At 48.2% G+C, this 24,265-nt stretch overlaps 1 protein-coding gene across 1 annotated transcript in view; it reads left to right on the top strand.

Moving 5' to 3' along the window:
- The window catches only part of ATP13A4 (ATPase 13A4), an 84,759-nt gene extending 63,034 nt beyond the window's left edge, over positions 1-21,725 (top strand). The window contains exons 21-30 of the mRNA XM_036755953.1: positions 1,345-1,424; positions 2,458-2,500; positions 3,987-4,096; positions 6,371-6,467; positions 9,290-9,362; positions 11,018-11,192; positions 12,112-12,302; positions 13,148-13,236; positions 15,829-15,909; positions 21,484-21,725. Of these exons, the coding sequence (XP_036611848.1) occupies positions 1,345-1,424; positions 2,458-2,500; positions 3,987-4,096; positions 6,371-6,467; positions 9,290-9,362; positions 11,018-11,192; positions 12,112-12,302; positions 13,148-13,236; positions 15,829-15,909; positions 21,484-21,696 (1,152 nt within the window). The 3' untranslated portion in view covers positions 21,697-21,725. The remainder of the gene's footprint in view (positions 1-1,344; positions 1,425-2,457; positions 2,501-3,986; positions 4,097-6,370; positions 6,468-9,289; positions 9,363-11,017; positions 11,193-12,111; positions 12,303-13,147; positions 13,237-15,828; positions 15,910-21,483) is intronic.
- Positions 21,726-24,265: the final 2,540 nt, after the last annotated feature.

The raw sequence follows: 24,265 nt of genomic DNA, 5'->3' as shown, positions 1-24,265 counted from the left end.
TTTTTCATTCCTTTGGTTCTGTTTTATAATATCTTGATTTCTCATAAAGTCACTAGCTTCCACTTGCTCCAATCTAATTTTTAGAGTAGTATTTTCTTCAGTGGTCTTTTGGACCTCCTTTTCCATTTGGCTAGTTCTGCCTTTCAAGGCATTCTTCTCCTCATTGGCTTTTTGGAGCTCTTTTGCCATTTGGGTTACTCTGTTTTTTAAGGTGTTGTTTTCTTCAGTGTATTTTTCAGTATTTTTTTGGGTCTCCTTTAGCAAGTCATTGACTTGTTTTTCATGGTTTTCTCGCATCCTTCTCATTTCTCTTCCCAATTTTTCCTCTACTTCTGTAACTTGCTTTTCCAAATCCTTTTTGAGCTCTTCCATGGCCTGGGACCAGTTCATGTTTTTCTTGGAGGTTTCTGTTGTAGGCTCTTTGACTTTGTTAACTTCTGTCTGTATGTTTTGGTCTTCTTTGACACCAAAGAAAGAATCCAAAGTCTGAGACTGAATCTGGGTGCATTTTCGCTGCGTGGCCATGTTCCCAACCAACTAAGTTGACTCTTGAGTTTTTCAGTGGGGTATGACTGCTTGTAGACTAAAGAGTTCTATGTTCCACGTTTGGGGGGGATGTGCCAGCTCTGCCACACCAGCACTGCTCCTTCCCCAAGAACCCCCAACCCGGACTGGGCTTAGATCTTCAGCAGGCTGTGCACTCCTGCTCTGATCCGCCACTTAATTCCTCCCACCAGGTGGGCCTGGGGCCGGAAGCAACAACAGCTGTAGCTGCCCCACCTCCGCTGCCCGCGGGGCTGGAAGCCGAACCTCGAACTCCTTCTACTCCCGCAGCTTTTCCCACTAACCTTCTCTGCTTGTCTTTGGTGTTTGTGGGTTGAGAAGTCTGGTAACTGCCGAAGCTCACTGATTCAGGGTGGTAGGGCCCCCTCCGCCCGGCTCCTGGTTTGGTTGGTCCGCCCTGCTCAGGCTGGGCTCTGCTCCCCTCAGTTCCCAGATCCCAGCTTCCAGCTCCGTGTGGGATAGACCTCACCCAGACACCATCCAGGCTGTCCTGGGCTGGAGCCCTGCTTCCCTCTGCTGTTTTGTGGGTTCTGCCATTCTAGAATTGGTTCAGAGCCATTTTTTTATAGGTTTTTGGAGGGACTCGGCAGGGAGGTCACGCTAGTCCCTGCTTTCCAGCCGCCATCTTGGCTCCAAGGATCAAGTGAAGACAGATTAACTGCAAACTTGAACTGAAATCGAATTTGTGCTAATTGTCAAACTGGGCTCCTGATGTGGCATCCTCCCACTTCCTTGCTATGTGTCTTCTACATGATGAACTCTTTCCATATTTTTTAACAGATCCTGATGAATGCGACGGTTTTTGCCAGAATGTCTCCTGGACAGAAATCCAGTCTGGTTGAAGAGTTTCAGAAGCTGGAGTAGGTTCTTTGGAGAGCAGGAGGCCTCTGGTTTGGAGCCTTATCCCTCCCTAGCTTTTCCTCGGAGTCTCCTGCTTGAATAGAAAGCATGTGTGCTGCTGAGGCAGAGCTGGTGTGAATGTGGGGGAGCCTCAGTCATTAGTCCTGAAGATATCCCTGCATTTGTGTCTTAGAGGATTTCTCTCTCCCACTCCCAATGCCAGAACAGCATCCTCGGGAAGCACAATGTCTCATAACACGAGACTGATTGCCTCAGACTCGGCTGGAGAGATGGAGCAGCCAAGTATTCCTTGCTTATCTTCCTACTTGACTCATGCTAGTGAGTCAGAGCTTTGCACACACTCCCATATTACACACGGTTCTCCCACTTACGCAGCAATCTCATTGGGTATCTTATTACTCAACAACAACAGAAAAATGGTTTTGGCCCATTCTTGGAGTTAGAAGAATGAGCAATGTGCCTTTAAATGGCAGTGCTGTGGCCAACTGTTTCAGGCTGTCGAGGTGCTTCCTGGGCTCTCGGCTTCTGAGTTGGGAGCCAGAGATGGATATTGGCTTTGTGAGAGATGCTTCCAGGGAGAAGTCCTCCTTGAGCAGTGGTGTGTGGTTCTGATGCTTGGGTTGCTCTACTGTCTTTGACCTCTGGGACTTCAGACATGCTTTCTGAGCTGGGCACTGGTCATGGTTCTACCCCTAGACGCTTGTCCTGATGGCTCTGGCCTAGCTCTCGCAGAATCTATCTCAGGATCCCAATTTCATAGCCAGGGAAGGTTTAGGTGAATTGTCCAGGATCCCCCATGAAGCCCTCAGTCAGGACGAGCACCCCAGCTCTCTTGTCTGTTGCCTGGGCTGTTGACTAACGCTGCTTGCTGGTCAGCTCCAGGCTCTTAGACTAACTCCCTGAACTTGGGGTTACCAGGCTTGGGCCTCTGCTGACCCTGCTGCGTGCTCCTGCCCTAGTGACCTTGAACTCGGGCAGTCCCAGGCCAGGCTGCTTTGGTGCTAAGGCATCTACTGACTTTACCCTCTGTAGTTACTTTGTAGGTATGTGTGGCGATGGAGCTAATGACTGCGGGGTAAGTGGGGGCACACTCCTGGCATGGCCTTGGTCCAAATCCCAAGGAGGTGCTCCAGAGCCCTGATACTGCCATGTCCTTGTCCACCTGGCATGGGGCTGATGGCCCTGGAGTGCTGGGAAGTCAGGGACAGAGTTGGCCCCAGTCAGGGCCCCTGAGTCCACTCCAAGAGTTAGTTATCCCCATTCCTCCTTTCCTGTTGAGGGGAACTAAGAGGGGTTCAACTCGGTTAAAGTCAATCCCTTTCCCTCCCTCCAGTGACTTTGTATTTACTCTGTGTGCTCATCCCCCACTTAGACTCCAGTAGTATATGAGCTCCTTGAGGGTAGGAGCTGTTCATTTCTGACTTCATAACTCTTGTGCCTACTACGTTATAGGTACTTCATCAGTCACTTGATAAACATTTGTTAAGCACCTACTATGTGCCAGGCACTTTGCTAAGTGTTAGAGATGCTAAAAGAGGCAAAAACCAGTCCCTGCCCTCAAGGAGGTTACAGTCTGCAAACACATGGATCCAAAGCAAGCTATATACAGTATAAACAGGGGATAATTAATAGAGAGAAACCTCAGAAATTAAGAAGGCTTGGGGAAGGTTTCCTGTGGAAGGTGGACTTTAGTTGGGACTCAATTCATTTAAATTCAGCAAACATTTTATAAGCATCCACTATTACAGTGACCGTGAGTCTTTTTTGTACCAGGGACCACTCTGGCAAAGCATGTGGATAGAACCCCTTCCTGCATGACGTCGCAAATGCATAAAATAAAATGTTTAAGGTCATAAAGGAAACCAGTTATGCTGAAGTACAATTATCAAATATATTTTAGAAAAAGATGAAGCGTGTGCCATGCACACGCTCGGAGCCAGGGATGCTGTTGTTTGGGCATTTTCAGTCTTGGCCAGCTCTTTGTGACCCCATGGGGGGTTTTCTGGGCAAAGACACCCCAGTTCATTTTAAGGATGAGGAACTGAAGCAAACAAAGTTAAGTGACTTGCCACGAGTCACACAGCTAGTAAGTGTCTTAGGATGGATTTGAACTCATGAAGGCGAGTCTTCCTGACTCCAGGCCTGGCACTGTCCATCGTGCCACCTAGCTGCCTAAGCACCAGAGATACAAAGATGGAAATGACTGCCCCTGTTGAGGCAGTCATTCTGTTGAGGGGAACAACACGTACATAGGGAAAGAAACACAAGCTAACTTGACAGAGACGGTGCTACCAATCAGGGGAAGGCAGGAGTGGGCTCTTCTGGGAGGAGGACCCTGAGCTGAACCTTCTAGGAGGATCGAGCATTCTAAGGGACCAAGGTGAGGAGGAAGAGAGTTCCAGGCACAGGGCAGCCAGGCTCAGACGGGTATCAGAGAGAAGGAAGGAGCAGACTGTCTCAGTCGGTCACCCAGAATTACTGGTGTTCCCCACGTGACATGAATAGGCAACATTGCCAGACGAAGATTACCTGTGAATGAAACCTGAATGTTTCCATTTCAGGCTTTGAAAATGGCTCATGCAGGCATTTCCCTGTCTGAACAAGAGGCCTCCGTGGCTTCCCCATTCACCTCCAAAACCCCGAATATAGAATGTGTGCCCCACCTCATTAAGTAAGTACGTCCTTTCCTTTGGGTTTCCCAGCCCCTGGCCCATGTGATCCAAAGGGGGAAGGGTGGGAAGTAGAGCAGAAGCAGCTGCGGGTGTTTCGCCCAGCAGCTGTGCCCCAGACTCATTGGCCTCACCTGGGTGGTCATGCTGCCCAGTTCTAAAGAAAGCCGAGAGCGGCCTGAGATGTTCAGGGAAGTTCGTGGAACAAGGCAGAGTTTTTCGGCTATTTTGCTGGATGGATGAGTTATATTGTTCCTTCTGGCCTGATTGAGAGGGGATGCTCCCCTCTGCATTCCCAGGGGCTTCAGGAAGCCACCCCACTCTAGGTTTTAAAATGATGCTTAACTTTGCTCCTCTGCCCACATCAGACCCTTGACCCAAATTCCACTGGGATAAGCATTGCCACAGTGCTGGTTGCCCTCCCAGGTCCTTCCTTTACCACGGAACTACAGACTGAGCAGGGGCTCAGAAACCTGATCACATCTCCTATTTCTATCACATACCAAAGTTCTTTTTTATTTAGCAACACTAAAGTTGGCAACTTGCATATTACCACCCCCATTTTATAGATGGGAAGACTGAGGCTCATGGAGTTGTAGAGATTTGCTTGAGATTCCACAGCTTCCTAGTTGCATGTCTTAGTTGACACCTAGGTCTCCCAGCTTCCTGTCTGGGTGCTGTTGCTTCAGTCTGCTATAGTTTGAGTTTCAGAGGAATGTACCAGCTGGTTAGGCAGGAGGAGAATTTATCCTGGTCCCTATAGTTCCCAGCAAGCCTAATCTCTGATCTCCCTGAACTCTGGAGAGGAGCAAGTTATGCCCTCTGCTGGGGATGCAATCTCTCAGTCCGAAAGCAGCCTTTGCCTGGCTGCAACGTTGGTCCAAGTCCTCCTGAGAGCTCTTTGGAGCAGTGACTTAGGCCAGAGTGGGCTTGCCAGCTTCCCACTCACCCAGCAGGGCTCTTGCTCTGAAGTGGGCTCTGCACCTGGCTCTCTCTTAGTTTTAAAGTGGCTTCAAATGGCATTGAATGGCATCATCATTGGTCAAGGCATTCAGATCACTGGTGGCAGGTAGGAAGGAGGGAGCCCCCCAGGTGGCTTCATTAGAAAATCCCTTTCTAGAGAGAGGGAAGGGCCAAGATCTCTTCAGACATTCTCTCCAGTTCAGCCTCTCAGGCAGAGGGCCATTTGTCTTATTGCCTGAAGCACATCCCCATTGACCTGTCCTCAATGTCGATATCAGCTGGAGCAGCTGCCCAAAGATGGAGACATTCCTAAGAAACCATCACACAGTATAGACCTTGAGCTGGAAGGGCTCATGGGGATGGGGGGGAGGGGGATCACTGAGGCCGCTGGAGGTGAGGGGCAGAGCCAGGAAGTAAGTGAGTCTGGGTCCAGAAGGAGCATTCTTTTCACCAAATCATGCCAACTCCCTTATGGTGCCAATAACGTTTTAGAAGATTAGATTCGATAACTTAAAAGGAGGATTTTCATCCTGCCCTGCAAAAGTGCGCACATTCATAAATATGACTGTCATTTGTTTGGCCAAACGTGTCGTGGGAGAGAACCATGTGATCACAGGGCGTGTGATCCTAGAGAATCCAGAAGACAAGAGTTCCCCGAGCATCCTTTCCCAGAAGCTGGCTCTAGCCATGTTAACGATAACACATTGTCTTGTCTGTTATGCCACTACTTCACATGATACTTCCTTACCCCTCATGGGTTGGAGGGATAACCATTGCTTCCCTATTTTATAGATAAAGATATGGAGGCTGCAGCGATGAAGGCAGGGTCGCATGGCTAGTCAGTGCCCGAGGCAGGATTGGATCCTGGGTCTCTCTTGACTTCCTCTACTCCCCGCCCCCACTTCTTGCTGTCATTGCTAATTGATAGCTAGAGAGCTCAGCCAGAAATTCTTCACAATAACACTGCAGCTGAGGCTGTAGGTGAGAGATGTGGGGAAGAGCCTGAAGCTCAGCCATTGACCCCCTCTTCCATCCAGCTGGGCTCCCTCCCCGGTGGCACCAGTGTGGCCCTCAGCAGCCCCACAAACCCACCAGGTCATAGCTTCAAAGTTGGAGATGTTGTCAGTGGTCTCTCTAGCCCAACCCACATTGTCATGTTTGTCAAGAGGTCACTTGATCCTTAGCGAACGACTGCCAGTGAGGGTTTTGCCCAGACCCCCCGGAAGATGACCGGCCTGCCTGGGGAGGCGATGCTCTGGCCACCAGCCGTGTCCTCCTGATTGACTGACCTCCCGTTTCTTTTCCTTAAATAGGGAAGGACGTGCGGCGCTGGTCACCTCATTCTGTATGTTTAAATACATGGCTCTGTACAGCATGATTCAGTACGTCGGCGTGCTCCTGCTTTACTGGGTATGTCTTGGACCCCGTCCCCTTGGCCAGTGAGAAGCACAAGGAGGCCGTGGCCTCCAGTGTGGCAGGGGCCAAGTACAGAGGATCCTGAGGGCTCAGCTGGTCCAGCCCCATCCCTTTTCAGATGAGGAAACTGAGGCCCAGAGAAGAGGATTTAGGATCATAGATTTAGGGCCATGGAGGTCGCTAGTCACAGGATCTCAGGCTTAGAACAGAAAGGACCCCGGCAACCATGTTGTTCAACTTTCTCATTTTATAAATTGGAAAACTGAAGTCCACAAAGGTGGAGTGACCCCCCAAGAACATAGAAGTTACACACAGCAGTGGCAAGATTTGAACTCTGGTCCTTTACACCCATCTTTCCATTGTGTCATGATGAGACAACTGAGGCCCAGAGAGAGAAGTGGATTTAGGTTCGTAGACTCAGAGCTAGAAGGACCTCAGAGGTTTTGAGGTTTGGTCCTTCCATTTTACATATGAGCAAACCCAGCCCCCGAATGGGGAAGGGATGTACCCAAGGCCACAAGGCTAGTAGGGACAAGTCAGGATTTGAATTCAGAGCTTTCAGCCAGAGGGGATCAGGTAGGAATACATAGAAGAATGTTGTGCCAATGGCCTTCCTAAAAAAAGGAAAACAAGGAAGTGGAAAGACTGGAGGGGAGAGGCCCTTCTCAGCCATTCCAGCCTCTCTTCTTGGGGGGAGCTTAGCATTGCTGTTCCTTGACTCCCATATTCCTTCTGTGGCTGTCCTTGACCACGTCCATAGAGGGTTGGGGTCACATGAATGAGAGGCTGAAATTTTTATGGCTGCATTGGGAGGGATGGCTTGGGGCCACTCCCTGACCTAAACAGAGGTAATAAAGTCTTACCTTTAATAACAGGTAACACTCGTCAGGATGGCACAGTCCCTGACACCATGCCCAGTTCTTCCAGACCTGTCCTGCAGCCCATCTCCCCCCTACCCCAACCACTGGCTCATCATGACTGTTTTAAACTTTTGTCCCTTTTCCTGCATATATGGACCACCCCAGGATTTCTGTAGGGAGGTTTGCCTGGGAGGTAGTGGGAGCTAGTCGGTTAGCCGTGTGTGCCAACAAGACCATTCTGCGGGCATGGGGCAGCCTGTGGTTGGAGAGTTCCCTGGATAGGCTCTGAGATCAGCCTTGGCCGAGGTCATCTTTCTTCCATCCTCCAGTGGACTCTGGGCATTTGTATAAGAACGAATGTATCTTACTGGCCAAACATCTAGCTGATACTATGTCATAAGCAAAGACATCTCCTTGAGACAGAACTAGCCGGCTCTTTGAGCCTTCCTCACCAACATGAGAATGCCTTCTCTCCCATGTCCTCACCTTTAGACTAAATTTGGTTTTGTTGTCCAGCCATTTCAGTCACATCGGCTCTTTGTGATCCAGTCGGGGGTTTCTCGGCACAGACACGGGAGGCGTTTGCCGTCTCCGTCTCCAGTTCATTTTACAGATGAGCCAACTGAAACAAACAGGGCAAAGTGACCTGCTCAGGGTCACATAGCTAGTAAGAGTCTGGGGCTGGCTTTGAGCTCAGGTCGTCCTGACCCAAGGTCCAGCGCTCTATGCACTGCACCTCCTGGCTGCCCAGACTGAGTCTATGTATACCCGATTCAAAATAAAGTGGGCTTCCATTGACCTCGTCCTTTAAAATTCTAAAAGTGGTTTCCTTCCGGTGACCCATGAGGAAAGAGAGGTAGAATGGGTGCTATGATTCCTATCTACAGACGAGGAAACTGAGACCCAGAGAGGCAAGACTTAAGGTCATACAGGTAGTGAGTGTTGGAAGCAGAGGTGAAACTCTGCACACTAACCTTTGCACCATATTGTTTCTCTATCTGCCCCCAAATGTCTGGGTTGAGAAAACAGCTCTGTGGTTTTTGTGGCTACACAGTTCTTGTGATAACTTTGGGGTTAAATAAGATTCAAAATGAGATAAAAAAGCATGATGGCTGTTTTTGAACCTGACTCATGGAAATATTCTAGTAAGTCTGAGCTTTCATCCAACAGCCACTGCAGCTAAGCTGAGCCTTTCTAGATGTGGAGGGTGGAGACGTCCCATGTGGGAGCCCTGTGTCACTCTCCAATCATCCACTGCATTTTCCAACCACTGGCCACGGCCATGAAAAAGGGAGGTCATTTGTTGAAAACTGGACTCTAACTTTAAAAAAGTCTTAGGACTCCATTATAATAAAGGGCAGTGAACATACACTCATCAACCACTCACTATTCGTTGGTCCCCAAACCAAATTTATACAAACCTGTCTCTGAAAAAGTGAATATTAGCCTTCCTATTTCCCATATGGAAAAGAAAAATGAGCCCCGCCCCCCCCCCCGCCAATTGTTACATCCTCATTGAAGACAGAGTGCTCTCATGTGTCTCTGACACCAGAGCATGCAAATGACAAAGGAACACAGGAGAGGGGAGAACAAAGGCTGTGCTGGTCTGAGGCTCTGTTGGTATTCTACTCTTGGCAGGGCTTCATCTTGGGGCACAACTGTCCTCTACACAAGAGCTGAGCACTGAGAGGGCTCCGGGCCAATAGGCTGCTGCACTTTTGTTTGCATGTGTCAGAGAGGGGCACTGCCAGCCCTCCCACCACCAATGCCATTCATCGACCCTGAGGCTGGAGAGTGGCTGAAGCGCTTCTCCTCTCCCCACCTCCCTTGACAAGCTCCTGGCTAAAACCTAGCCATTTGGTATTCTGAGAATACATTTAGCAGGTCTGCTCATGTTAGCTTTTTTTCCTAATGGCCAGAGATGGCATTCACCAATGTTTCCCTTTTTCTTTGCAGAAAACAAACAGCCTTTCAAATTACCAGTTCTTGTTCCAGGATCTGGCCATCACTACCCTCATTGGGATAACAAGTAAGCAACATGTAAAACTTTCTGCCTGTGAACTCATTCTTTGATTCCTTCCACTCTACCCAGAGGATTACACAGTCCTAGTGGGGCTGCCTCTTCAATACCAATGCCCTAGGAGCCAATCAGACCCACAGTTGGGTTCCAGCAGGGCTGATTCTGAAAAGAAAGCAAAAACAAAGGAATAGTCACTAAGAAAAAGGAATGTACAGGGGGCAGCTAGGTGGCACAGTGAGTAGAGCACCGGCCCTGGAGTCAGGAGCACCTGAGTTCAAATCCGGCCTCAGACACGTGACATACTTACTAGCTGTGTGACCTTGGGCAAGTCACTTAACCCCCATTGTCCTGCTTTCCCCCCTGCAAAAAAAGAATGTGCAAAAAAATAAAGATGGGGATGGGGGTGAGGTGTGCTGGCTGGCCTGTTATTTTGCTCCCAGAAGGCTGGAATCCAGTGGACTGACTGTAAGCCCCTTGAGGGCAAGACCCACTTCATATTTTTCCCCTTCAAATCCCCAAAGCCTAGTCCAGTGCCTGGCACATAATAGTACTTAATAATACTTCAGAAGAGATTTTTGGTACTGCAACATAACTGGTGATGAACACAAACCTTGATGTAGAAGACCTGTGTGAATAAACCTGGAGGCTCCATTGGATGCCAAGCTCCATGTGGGTCAGCAGTGTGTGTGATGGGTCAGCCTTGTAAGCAAAGGGAGTCTTGTACCGCCTTAACAGGGGTGTGGCTTCCAGGAATAGGGAGGAGATGGCCTACTGTGCTCTTCTCTTGTTGGCCTCATCTGGATTCATTTGTTCAGGTCTGGGCACCTCAGCTTCTGAAGGATGTCAATGACCTGGAGTGTCTAGTTAAGGGCATCCACGATGGCGAAGGGTCTTGAATCCACGACAGAAGGAATGATAAGGAATGGTTGATGGAACTAGACACATTTAGGTTGAACAAAAAGAAGACTCATGGGGGGAGGGAGTGAAGGGGGAGGTGCTGCTGAGAGGCAGAATGGAGTAGTGGATAGAGCACTGAACTTGGTAAAGACCTGGGTTCAAATTCCATCTCAGATCCTTACTAATGGACAAGACACTTCTTTTCTTTTAACTGCAAAATGAGGCATTGGACTTGATGGCCTCTAAGGTCCCTTCTTGCTTTAAATCCATGATCCCCTGATCGATGAGAGCTGTGCTCTAGCATCTGAAAGGCGGTCATATGGAGGAGAGACTGGACCCTTTGGGTTTGATCCCAGGAGGCAGAATCAGGAAGAAAGGGGGCAGATTAAAGAGGTGAGCTTAAGCTGCAGGTTACATAGAAGCTTCTTAACCCTGAGAGCCAAATGGGATGGCTGCCTGGGGAGGAGTGGCTTCCTTTCTTTGGAGTTCTTCAAGAACAGGCTTGTTGGGTATTTTAGGCTGGGGATTCAGGTCCAGATATGGTCTGGACCAGATGCTCCCTGAGATAGCTTCCAACTCCCAAATGGTCTAATTCTGTGAAACCTTTTGGAGAACTTGGTTGAGAGTCTGCTTTCCCCGGTATATATGTCTGGCTTATTTTGGAGAAGAGAAATGGCCCTTTTGTTCTACCCTCGGAGGAGATGGCAGCATCTTCCCACCCTCCTGAGGGCACGCTAAGAATTTCTCCTTCCCCTTTTGTCTTTCAGTGAGTCTGAATGGCGCCTACCCCAAGCTGGTTCCTTACAGACCCCCAGGCAGGCTGGTCTCCCCTCCTCTCCTCTTATCTGTGCTGCTCAACGTGCTTTTCAGCCTGGTCATGCACATGCTGGGCTTCATTCTTGTCCGGAAGGAGCCCTGGTACTCTGCCACTGATTTCTTCAGGTACATCCTTATTAGTGCAATGCAATATAATTCAGCAACAAAAACCACTAAATATCTACTGCGTTCCAGGCCCTATGGTAGGTTCTGGTGATACAAAGACAAAATGGAAACAGTCCCTGACCTCAATGAGCTTCCATTTTACTCTGGGGAGAGGGATGGGTAGGACAAGAGGCACCCATGGAAGGAAACCCAAAGTGTATCTAAAATCATTTGGGGAGGGAGAGAGTGCTAATAGTCTGGAGCATCAGGAAATGCTTGTGTAGGAGGTAGCAGTGAGCTGTGCCTCCTCAAGTTAGGGATTGACTCAGAGAGGCAGAGATAGGGAAGGAATACACCCTAGGTTGGGGCTCCACTTGGGCAAAGTGGGAAACAGAGTCCTGCTTGGGAAACACCCAGCAGGTATGTTTGAATTTGGGAAGAGAAATAATATTAATGCAAATTCAATTCATTAAACGCTTCTTAAATGTTCACTGGGTGTAAGACACTGTGCTTGGCAAACTGGAATAGCAGGGGAAAAGTCATATTTCGTGCCCTCAAGGAGTTTCTAGTCCACCCGTTCTGCTCATTTAGTCTTTTTCATCTCTGGCAACTAGCACTGATGGAGGGGTTGGTGAGAGGAGCGGGAAGGGAGGCTTCCTGAAAGCCCTCCTCCTCCGTCTATGAGATGTTGCTAGGCCCCAGAATTCTTTGTCTTTTGAATATTGGTGCTTTCATTCTCTCTGCTTCTCTTTCTGCACTCATTCCCTGTTCGTTCATTTGCAGTCACTGTGCCCAGTCCTGCCTCCTTGGCAGGATGAGATCTTGAGGCCAAGGCAGGGTTTCAGATGCCTTCTACTCTGTCCTGGCACCTGGGGCAATGCCTCATACATGCTCTCTTTTTATCATTTGATGAGTGCTCCTCTTCTTTCCCCTTTTCCAGTGCCTGTTCCCTACCAAAGGGAAACATTTCCAGGACAACTGCTTCACCCATGATATCAGGCAAGGTTGGCCCTGACAGCTTCATGAGTTATGAGAACACCACAATCTGGTTCTTGGGGACCATCAACTGCATCATTGTCGCACTGGTGTTTTCCAAAGGAAAGCCATTCAGACAGCCCATTTATACCAACTGTAAGTATTTTTGGCACTGTCCACCCATGTGTCAGAACCACAAAGGGTTCCATAGCTATGCTTACATCTTGAAGGAACTTGAAGTGTATGGCTGGAGGTGTGTTAGAATATGCTCATGATTTACAGTAAAGCCACAAGAGATAAACAAATAAGCAATATTTCTCTTCCTGTTTCTGGGGTGAGAGAGCCTCATGACAATTGTCCTGACTATCTTGACAAACAGTTCAATTATTTAACGCCTTCAACTTTATTCATTAAATAATATATTTTCTGAATCCAAATACAGAAAGGATCTGTGATTTCATCAGCATAAGGGACTCCAAGGACAGGATTGCCTTCCATTAATGAAGATTGCAGTCCATGTATGACTAAGTAAATAAGACCTAAGGAGTTGCTGGGAGGTATCTAAAGGTAAAAAGGCTCATAGGCCTAGAATCCTCATTATAGGGCAGGAAAACAATCTTAGGGTTCATCAAGCTAACTCTCACCCCACACCACCGCCATTGTAAAGGTGCTGTCTGCATCGGTAGATGGAGTCTCCACATGAATGAGATCATGGAACCTGGAAATATGAAGCAAATTTCTTTGCTAAAACTCAAACATTACATGTGGATACTTTGAATTGTTTCTAGGAAAAAAATGAGAGGCAGATGAAAGGATTGGTATCATGGACCCTCTTGGTTTTTTGTTTGGCTTCTTACCTCAAGTGCTGGGCATTGTGCAGTATGTGGCATGGGCATCCAATGACTTGGGTCAGGACTGATCTAGGCCCTGTGGCCAATGTCAGTAACATCAGGGAGGGACCCTGGGAAACCTAAGTGCTTTCTCTTCTTTGATCCCTTCAGATACCTTTGTCATAGTCTTGGTGATCCAGATGGGGGTGTGCATCTTCCTTCTCTTTGCGAATATTCCCGGTCTCTATCAGCGGATGGATGTAAGTATCATTCATCCCTGGAGCTGGTGCTGATGTATCTGGTGTATTGTGACAGGGTGCTCCCAGACTCCTACCCATGTGCCACCCAACAACGTTCTTGGATGGCAGCTTCCAACAGTGGGCTTGGCTCATCAATAGTTATCATTAATGCTGGACAGGATCAAAAGCCAGTTGGTCTTCCTTTCTCTCCTGGCCTTTAAAGCATCTTGCGAGTTTTTCTCCTAAAAGATCCTGACATGCTTGGCAAGCTTCCTTCTACTTCACCGTCTTCAAAGCCTGACAAGTTGTTTTTCAAATGCTCTGGTTTCCAAACAGCTTTGCCCAGAGCTCTTTTTCTGTTAATTCTCAAGCCCATTTGTGATTCCAGACAAAATGAATATGTATTTTTCCTATTTGCTTACACTTCACCTCTTAAAAATTACTTTCAAAGGGCCAATTGCTATGCTTGTCAGGCATCTTCTTTCCCTCACATTTCCCTCTGCCACATATTTCAATGTTTAGATACCTTTGAAGCCCCAGGGAGAAATCTGAGATACACAAGATATGGAAAGACATCGCCCCTAATTCCCACTTCTGTGCCCTGGTGCCTCATTTTCATGTGTCCATAGACCTTTGGATGTTCCCTCCACTGAGGGATGCAGATAGAGCCTTTTCATGCTGCTCATTCTGTGTATCTCTTGTATATGTCCTCTCATCAATCCACAAACATCGATTACCTACCTACCTGTGTCAGACACCAACTTCAAAGAAATTACATTCTATAGGGGTCAAGAAAATGCACATAGGTAAATATATACAAAATAAGCATGTGCAATAATACATATATACATACACAGAGTAATTTGGGGAGGAGGAAGTACTGGCTCTTGGGGAGATCAGGAAGACCTACCTCATAGAGGGGGTGGGGCTGGAGCTAAGCTTAGCAGGAACCAAAGGATTCCAGGAGCCAGAGGTGAGGAGGAAAGGTGTTCTGGGAATGAGGGAAGCCTGTGCCATGGCTTGAAGATGAGAAATGGGAAGACAGACCCTAGAGGACGTGTGAAGGAGTGAGGCAGAAGAAAGTTGAAAAGGCCGATTAGAGGGAAGCTAAGAAGGACTGGAACTGCCCAAGGAAGTATTTGTGTTTCATCTTAGAGGCAATAGGGGGTCAATGGAGTTTACTAAGAAGGGCAGTGACCCGATTAGGGACGCTGCAGGTAGCTGGGTTCAGGATGGGCCAGAATGGAGAGAACACTGAGATAGAGAGACCAATTAGGTGGCTATGGTAATATTCTATGTATCTAAGTATCTATCTGTCTGTCTGTCTATCAGTCAATTTGTCTGTCTCTCTACATATGTATCATCTAGGTAGACGGGTAGATAAACATTTATTAGGCATCAGACTGTGGACTCTGATGGCAGGGACTGCCTTGTGCTGTTTTTTGTATCTCTAGAGCTTAGTACAGTGCCTGACACATAGTAGGTGCCTTCCTTAGCCTGAGCTAAGTTCTGGGGACAAGAATAGAAGTAAGCAAGCCAGCTTCCGCCCTCAAAGTGCTTTCATTCTAATGGAGGAAGACTACAAAAGGGAGGGTTAGGGTAGGAGAGGAAGGAGCCTCATGCAGGACGAGGACTCAGAGGGCTGGCTTTATATGTGAAAGGGAAGGATGGGAGAGATGTGCAGGTAGAAAGTGTAAGACTTGAGAACAGGGATGACAGAGGTTATAAACCTGGGAGACTAGAAGGATTTCCCACAGAAAAAGGGAAGTGAGGAAGAGAGGAGGGAAAGACAATGACTTCCATTGTGGGCATATTTTATTTGAAATGCCAGTAGGGCATCCAGGTAGGAAAGGGGAGATGTAGGATTGGAGCTCATGAAAGAGCTGGGATTGGGGGATGGGGATCTAGGCATCCCCTGCATAGAGGATGTGTGACTGTCCAAAGTGTGACTCTTAGCACCCTCTGCCTGTTTCCACCACTATTCACTCTTTGGGCCAGATTTTGCCAGTAGGTTCACCCCTAGAAGGGCCCCCTGGGAAGCAGAAGGAGTAGAGACTGGGCTGTAACCTGATGCTCAGCACACAGCTCCCCCTTCCACATCCCCAGCCCTCACTGTACAGAACCATTTAATAAATGGTTGCAGATTGATTTTTTTGATTGAGAGTGTCTGTTGGGGGACATGTTGAATAAGTGAGGTAGGGCCAGATTAAATGCTTTAAATGCCAGGCAGAGGAGCTTGGAGAATCAGAAGAGTAACACAGTCACTTTGGAGGCAGATCAATCAGGCATCAGGGTTCAAGAGAGCCTTATGCAAGAGAGCTAGGAAGCCACGAAGCAGGGTCTACTTGCTGTTCCTCACACACAATACTCATTTCCCACCTGGGGGCCTTTGCATTGGCTGTCCACCCTGCCTGGAATGCACTCTCTCCTCATGTCCATCTCTTAGCTTTCCTAGTTTCCTTTAAGAAACATAGACATGAATTAGAGGAAGAAAAGAGTGCATCACTGGATGCCCTCAGCAACTGAGGGAAGCCGTCTCAAGGAGACTATGGCTCCTCTTTCCTAACAGCATGCGTGACTCTCTGACTCATTCCATTTCTGGGTCTCTCTTAGCTCGTCTGCACACCCACCCTTTGGAGGGTCTACCTGGTCATCATGCTTGCTGTCAATCTGATTCTGTCCCTGGTTGTGGAGGTAAGTGCCCTTGGGTTACTGGACTTGTCAATGGCTACTCAACAGATGTCTGGAAAACACCTTTGGGAAGCTCTCTACAGACAAGGACAGAGTTGCAGGGGTCCAGTCTTCTCGTCTCTGATGATGGGGAAGCACTGGAGGGAGGATGTCTCCCCTCGGGCTTTGGGGCCCTGACTCTGTGGCTGGGGTACCCAACATAGATATTGTCTGCTCTTTGTGGCATGCCCAGTTCTCCAGTCCAAGAGGCCACTTGTCTCTTTCTGTTCTCTATCCTCTTCTTCTCTTCCTACTCTCAACTCTGACCTTCCTCCTAAAAGACTTCTCCCATTTGGGCTGATCTCTCACCATTCCATCCTTCAGAGTCCTCTGGGGGAACCCCTGATTCCTCAATGTCATTGAAGGAAACTTTAACTCTCACTTTTCCATGACCTCTCTTTGTTATTAGAAGACACTCCTCCTGTAGTGCTCTGTGTGGTCTCAGGGGATCTGGTGACATCAAGGAGGTAGGATTGAGGACATCACTTAGATTTTCCTATATGGAATTGTAATGGGCAGTGAAAAGCCTGCGGCCATGGCCTCGACCTTCTAGTTTGATGTCATCCAATGATGAACCAGCCTTCCTGATGCTCAGGTCCATAGACAGCTGCTACCTTAGCAGGCCTCCATGCTGAGGGATATCCAGAAGGAGCCAAAGGGAGCTGGCCCCATCCTCCAGGAAGTAACAAGAGAGGTGGGGTGGCCTGACCATCAAGGTCATGAGGGCGCTGACACAGTAGGTGATTTGTAGAGGGCTTTCTGTCTGCCAAGTGTCAGAGGGAGGTTTTCTGATCAAATCCTGGCAACAACCCTGACTATTAGCCTCATTTTCTAGAGAAGTAAGAGGCCCATAGTCCAGCCTCCCTGACTCCAAATCTAGTGGTCCTGCCATTACACCAAGCCTCTCTCCCTTTTTGTTTCTTGGCCTGAGGAAGAGATGGAGGAACAAACACAAGGCATTAAGGATCCCATGGAAGCTTTTTCCTCTGCTGCCCTCCTGAGGCCTGTGGGTGACACTGGGGTCTCTCAGGCAGCACCAGGGGCCTCCAAGCTTGGGGGTGGGCTTCTAGGGGAGAGGCCCTGGCATGGGACTGAGGGTCAGCTGGCTGAGGTTCAGCCAACTGTGCTAAGCAGTGGGACTCAGTACCAGGTTGGCCAAAGGAAAGTCACCTTTTCAGCCACAGCAAGTCTCTAGAACCAGGTCCTAGGGGCTCATGTGACATGTCCCAACCCCATGAATTTTAGGGGCTGTGTGAACTTAGATGAGAAAAAGGACATCTTTGTTTTCACCTAAGACCTAATATATTTAGCAATTACTTCAATTGTGGATGTATGCAACAGACCAGAGTAGTGTTAGTTAGAGGTCTGTGACCTGCAAAAAAGATGAAGAATCCTTGCCCCAGAACCCTCTACCAAGGCTGAGGGGTTGCAATCTATATTGGTGGAGAAAACCACACCTAGAGCAATGCTTTCATGTATGGGTTGGGCTGCTCTTTTGAGTAACCAACATGGGCAGCAATCAGAAGACCTGGGCTCCAGTCCCAGCTCTGCCAGGATCACAGATAGAATTCAGAGTGCAAAGGACCTCAGCAGCAGCTAGTTAAATCCAGTAACAATGAACATTTATTAAGCTCCTGCCATGTGCACCAGGCACTGTGCTAAGCACCAAAGACACGAAGAAAAGCAAAAGAAGAAACTCCCTCTGGGAGCTCACAGTCTAGAGGGGGAGAAAACACGCCAATGACTATGTATGAACAAGACATAGAAGACAGGATCAGCTGTGATCTTCTCAGAGGAAAGGCACCAGGACCGGGAAAAGCTTCTAGCAAAAGATGCGACTGTAATTGGAGCTTGAAGGAAGCCAGGAAGCAGATGAGAGGAGAGAGAGCATTCCAAGCATGGGGGATGGTCAGCGAAAATGCCTGGACCTGAGAGATGGTATGTCCTGTTCATGGGACAGCCAGGGGGCCAGTGCCCCTGCCTTGAAGTGTGGGGGAGTAAAGCATAAAAAGACTAGAAAGGTAGAAGGGGGTTGGGTTGGGAAGGTCTTTGAAGGTCAGAGGATTTTGTATTGGATTCCGGAGGCAATAAGGACCCACTGGAATTTAGTGAGGGGGGGTGGTGACATGATCAGACCCTGTGCTTTAGGATAATCACTTTGGTCACTGAATGGAGGATGGACTGGAGTGGGAGAGACTGAGGCAGGCAGACCCACCAGCAGCCATTGCTGTAGTCTGATATGAGGTGATGAGGGTCTATGAGAAGATGACTGGAGAGGGGACAGCATTAGAGCAGACAAGGGGGATCTGCACAAGGGGCTCTCCTACAATGTGTCTCCTAAGTGGGTCTCGAGCCTCTCTTTGCAGACCTCTGGTGAGGGGGAACTCATCACTTCTTGAGGCTGACTGCTCCCCTTTGGGCCAGCTCTCATCATTAGAAAATGTTCCTACTGGCCAACCAAAATCTCCCTCTCAGTGACTGACCTCCCCCTCATTTTCAGGGATCATGGAATGACTGGTTTTGAGAGCTAGATGGGGTCTCCAAGACTGTGCAGCTCGACTCCCTCATTTTAGAGGGGAAACAGGCCTGTAAGGGGGAAAGAGTCTGTTTGAGGAGACAGTGAGTGGACCAGATTCCAGGTTACTGGGCTCCCAGCCTAGATGAGACTGGACTTTGAATTCCAGCTCCGATAGGTCACTTCATTGACCTGAGCCTCAGCTTCTTTGTTTCCAAATGAGAACAATAATACCCATGGTGCCTATCTCACAGGCACGTCACCATGATATATGGGATTTATGATGATGATGATGATGGTGATGGTGATGATGATGGTGGTGATGATGGTGATGATGATGATGGTGGTGATGATGATGACGATGACAGCCAGCCTTTAATAAGCCCTTTCAGGATTGCAAAGAACTTTGCTCATGTTATGTGATCTGATGGTGTTCACTATAAAAATGTGTCATTATGATGACTATTATGACCAAGAAGCTGTAGCATGCGCAGCAGCCACACCTTGGGAAAACTGGCTCATCAGACAGCTACACCAGGTTGAGGGGGACCAGTGGGCCTCAGACTCACTGGTGAGTTGGGGAGATGTCTACACCACGCATGTGAAGACTTTCCCTGGTGGAATGGGTGGATGAGAACACTTTGTTCCAAGGACCATGAAGAAGGCTCAAGTAGGCACTATGGAGCGTTTAGAGCTTGGTCAGAATAGAAGATGCAAGGTCATCCACTACATCCTGGGCCATTACCAGTTGTCCTGACTCTTGTCTTGCCACTAGACTTGATGACTCTTGAAGAGAGAGGGAAGCTGCTGACTTTATGCAACTTTGCCTCATTTAAATGCAAAGTGAATGAAGACATGACCTTGTGATGTCATTGTTCTTTGAGAATGAAGGACCAACAACAATTATTATTGGCATCTTTCCAGGCCTAACTCTTTAACCTTCTGCCTTTCTAGATGAGCATCACTCAGCACACCATTTGATGGCTTGAGTTGTCCTCCTCTGGACAGCTTCCAATTCCGTTTCCTGGGATTTGGTGACCAGGAACTCATGCAGTCCTGCCTGGTATAGCCCCCTTGGCTTTATAAAAGGGCAAGGAAAAGCTCCTTTGATTGGCTTGGTTATCTTTCTTTGATTATCTCAGCACATCATTAGATAATTGTTAAAGGTAAAGCCAGGAGGTGCCTAAATGGGGGGCTACTAAGTTTATGGATGATTGCAAGAGGTGATGCCAACTGTGCTCCTCCTCGTTTCCACTAGAGGTCGCCCAAGAGGAACATGGATTATGTTGGACTGTGTGACTGATTATAAGCAAGTCATTTACGGCCAAGTCATCTTGATGTAACTCAGTGCACAGTAAACAGATGGCCAGAGACATTGTAGGGTGATTTGGGATCTTGGTTATTTCTGACAATGTTGAAACAAGATGTATTTTCAGATGGCTTCTGCCACTTCCAATGATTTTCAGTGCAAGGTCTATGTGTAAGTGTGGGTCAAGATTTCAGGTACAAGACTCTCTTGAGTGAAGTGGCCACTCACATACTTGTTACAAACGGCAGCAGTGAATATCTGAATGAGCCAATGCAATCTTGAGGGAGCCTTAAGTGCCATCTACAGTCTAAGCCAATCAAGGTTGGGAAGCTTGGTGGTACAGTGGATAGAGGGGCTGAACTTGATGTCAGCTAGACCTGGGTTCAAATCCTACCTCTGACATTTGCTAGTTAGGTAGTCCTGGATGAGTCACTTACAGCTCTCTGCCTCAGTTTCTACATCTGTAAAATGAGGATAATAATAGCACAAACCTCAGCAGGGTCGTTGTGAAGATTAAATGAGTGCTTCTAACAATTAGATTAACCAAAAATGTCATGGTCTGCCTTTATGAGTATCGTATTCTTCAGGCATGCTGGGAAGGCTAAAACTGGGATCCTTCCAGTTGAGGGTAACTAAATTTCAGGTATGTTATGAGCAGGATTCAGTTATTGGCTGGTAGTCAGATCTCTGATATCCTACAATTCTGATATTCAAACTAACTTTTATTCACTGGCCAGGAATGAAGAGATGGAGGTTACTAGGGAATTGTGAGAAACCAGAAAGAAATTAAAACATTGTTAAGGTCTATCCACAAAGTGGATTGATGTTGTTGTTGTAAGTTCTTTATTCTCGAAGAGGACCATGACATCAGGGAGGTGAGGCCATGCCATGCAAGTGAATCGGATTTGAGTGAGGGAAGACTGTGCAAAGTCACAAGCCTCACTTTCTCCTCTGGAGCCATCTGGGTCCAGTGGCCAGATATAGATCAGGACAACTGGAGATGGCCGAGGATACACTAGTGGATCTTCGCCTTTTCAAGCTAAGGTCTTTGACAGGTGTCAGTTTGACTAAGGCAGTGCCCATTCAGTAATTAAGACTTAATAAGAAATGAAGCAGAGAATGGCCTCTTTACCTAGTTAAAAAAATGATGGGAGGGGAAGACACTCAGGGTTTCTGGGTAAAACAGAAGCAATTGCTATTTACATTCATTCTGAGCCAATCAGGGCCCAAACAATGATTAATGAGCAAGCCAAACAATGACCTGATGTCATGGTCCTCTTCAAGAAGGAAGAATGAACAACTGTGAGTAGAAAAGGAGCTGCCCACTGGGGACCAAACTGGAACTGGCCAGTTCAGCACCACGACTCTCTCTCTCTCTCCTTTCTTTCTTTCTTTCCTTCCTTCCCCTCCGTCCACATGCTTACCTGCAGGTGCTCTGCCCAAAGGGAATGTAAATTTTAATCTCTGAAACCCAAGGATTGATATACGGATATTTGAGAGTTATCTATAATTTGTATGTGTGCAAAACATTACTTTATGAGACTTTTAATTCGCATATCAACTAAAACCTTAAAGCTGGATTGTATCAAAAAAGAAGCAAATGATAATGTGAGTGCTCTGAGCATGTGGACTTTAACTTAAACATGTAAAGTGCTTTGCAAACCTTAAAGCACTAGAGGAACATTTGCCATTATATCATCATTCTGTTTTCCAGAAAGTCATCATTGAAAATCGAGCCCTCTGGCTGTTCATCAAGCGAAGCTTTGGATTTCAGTCTAAAAGCCAGTATAGAAAATGGCAGAGTGTGGTGGCCAGTGACCCCACCTGGCCCCCTCTCAATCAGACTTCCTATTCTGACCGGCTGCAGAGTGCCAGCGGGGTGTCCTACAGCAACCCTGTGTTTGAAAGCCACGAAGAGATCCCATAAAGGCTACATCCTGGGGCTCTGGGGCCCAGCTGGCCTTGCAAGAAAGAAAGGGAATGAAGGACTTCAGGAACTTTGTAGTCCAAGGAAGCTCCTTCTAACTGAAACCAGAGGTTTTGATGAACAGATCAAATTGTGATTGTAAATTAAAGTCTTTTTACCCAAATCATGTTTCAGCAGTGGACCTGCAGCTCTGGCCAGCCCTCTTCTCCCTTCCCTACTTCATGGATGCTTCTTGGATGTTCAGCTCCTGGAGGATGACCAGAGGAGTCAATAAATGCTGAGGTCCTATGGCTTTCAGAGAGAGGGTTGGGCTCAATGATCACTAAAGTCTCTTCCAGCTCTGAGTCCTCTGGTACCATGGACCTACGAGTCTTGAGTATTGGCACAATTCGGGCAGCTGGTGTCCAGATGACCCAGGGCAAAGCAGAGGCCAAGACAAGAGGGAACATTCAAGGTGGGGAGGGAGGAGGGGACTGGTCTGGCCAGGATGGAGTGTACCTTTCTGGGAAGAATGAGAGAGATATCTGGGGAGACCAGGTGAGGACAGGTTGTGGGTGCTTTGAATCGGACATGCTGGACTGTAGGAAGTCCTCATAGATTCTGGAACAGGGAATAGAATGAGGAAGATTGTGCTGAGGGCTGATTATGCTGGCCATGATGGTAGATAGGACACCACAGACTGTATGGGGGATGTTTGCTCATCTTGGGGAATTTGATTCTGTGTATGATTTGGCTGCCCATCACTGCCAGGGCTCCTGCCTTCACCAGGAATGGAATGAGGCCAGCTTTCGCTGGGAAATCACTTGGCCAGGTGAGTCCCAGAATGAAGCCTGGGCAAAGTCGTTTCTATCGGTGACGCCTGGTGGGGGGAAGGAGAATCTTGGGACCTCGGAGCTGGAGAGGCTTTACTTACACCTGGCCAAGACTGCTTTGTGTAGCGTCTCCTCCAAGGGGATGGTCAGCCTTGGCCGCCCATGACGGGGCGGGGGGGCGTGGCACCCTTGGGCAATGTCCCCACGTCGGTCTTCCTTCTGCATAAACTGGAACAAGTTTCACCGTTGTTGTCCCCACTTCTCAGACGTCCAAAATGAGTCGGGAGGCATTTAGGGTCAGGGTTAGGCTTAAGTGACTGGCCTGGGTGGGGAAGGGGCACATAGGTAGGCCCAGGGTTTGAACCCAGGCCTCCTGGATACCGCATGCAGAGCTCTTCCCAATCCTGCCTAATCTCGAGGCTTTCTCCACATTTGTGAAGGTGATGAGGGGCCCGGAGAGGAACAGCACGGTTTAATGGAAGGCCGTTGACGCTGCTGGCACATGGCTTACGTTCAAATCCCCTCTCCGATGCTTACTGCCTATATGACCTTGGGAAAGTCAACCTGCCTTGGGCTCCATTTCCTCACCTGAAAAATGAAGGACATCTAGGTCTCTTCACATTCCATATACACGGTCCTTTTTCCTGGGCCCTGAGGTGGAGAGGTGTGTAGGCTTCTGGATGTGAAATCTAAAAGGCCTGGGTTCAAATCCCACCACAGACACGTCCCAACTGTGGGATGCTGGGCGAGTGACCTCACCTCTGCCTGACTCAGTTTCCTCACTCAGCTCCCAGGATGCCTGTGAGGACCAAGCAACATGAGTGAAGTGCCTCCCCCACATTAAAGCACTCTGTAACCACTCACTGCTATCCCGCAGCTACCAGCAAACATAGATCAAGTCCCTGTTTGTTACGTGCCTGGCCCTGCACGCCAGCCAAGAGCCAAGAGCCGGGTCTTTCTGACTCCAGGTGGAGTGAGCTACACTGTCTAATCCTACACCTGTGTGGCCTCCTCTGTCCCCTTGGCTGTGAAGTCACTTGGGACCATCTGGGATCCACGGGCGGGGCAGTGGTTGGAGTGCTGGTGATCGAGTCAGTAAGACTGAGTTTCAATTTGTTCTCAAACTTACTGTGACTGGACCAGACACTTAACTGCTGTCTGCCTCAGTCTGGTGAACTGTAAAATGGGGATTATGTTAATACCCATCTTGCAAGGTTGTTGTGAGGCTCAAAAGAGATTAATATTTGGAAACATCTTAGCACAGTGTCTGGCACTTAACAGTGGGGAAACTGGGTGGTGCAGTGGATAGAACAGGGAGCCTGAAGTGAGGAAGACTCACTCATCTTCCTGAATTCAAATCTAGCCTCAGATGCTCCCTAGCTATGTGACCCCGGGAAAGTCACTTAACCTTGTCTGTCTTACTTTCCCCATCTGTAACATGAACCGGAGAAGGAAATGGCAAACCAGTCCAGCATCTTTGCCAAGAAAACCCCAAATGGGGTCGTGGAGAGTTGGACACAACTGAAACACCTGAACAGGTGCTTTTTCCTTCCTTCCCTTCTTCCTTCCTTCCTCCCTTCCTTTCTCCTTTTAGCTCTAATCTGTTCACAGTGCCCAGACACCATTTCTTGAGGTGTCTCACTCTGCTCCTGATTTTGAGCCTCAGTCTTCCTCCCAGCCCTATGCAGAACAAGTCCGGCCACACTCTGATACTTAAGGACCACGATGAGGCTCTCCTTACCCCATTCCCAAATAGC

This window comes from Trichosurus vulpecula, chromosome 4 (genome assembly GCF_011100635.1).
Source record: "Trichosurus vulpecula isolate mTriVul1 chromosome 4, mTriVul1.pri, whole genome shotgun sequence".
Taxonomy (NCBI): domain Eukaryota; kingdom Metazoa; phylum Chordata; class Mammalia; order Diprotodontia; family Phalangeridae; genus Trichosurus; species Trichosurus vulpecula.
The sequence above is the reverse complement of the archived record's forward strand: the minus strand, read 5'-3'. Positions and strand labels throughout refer to the sequence as shown.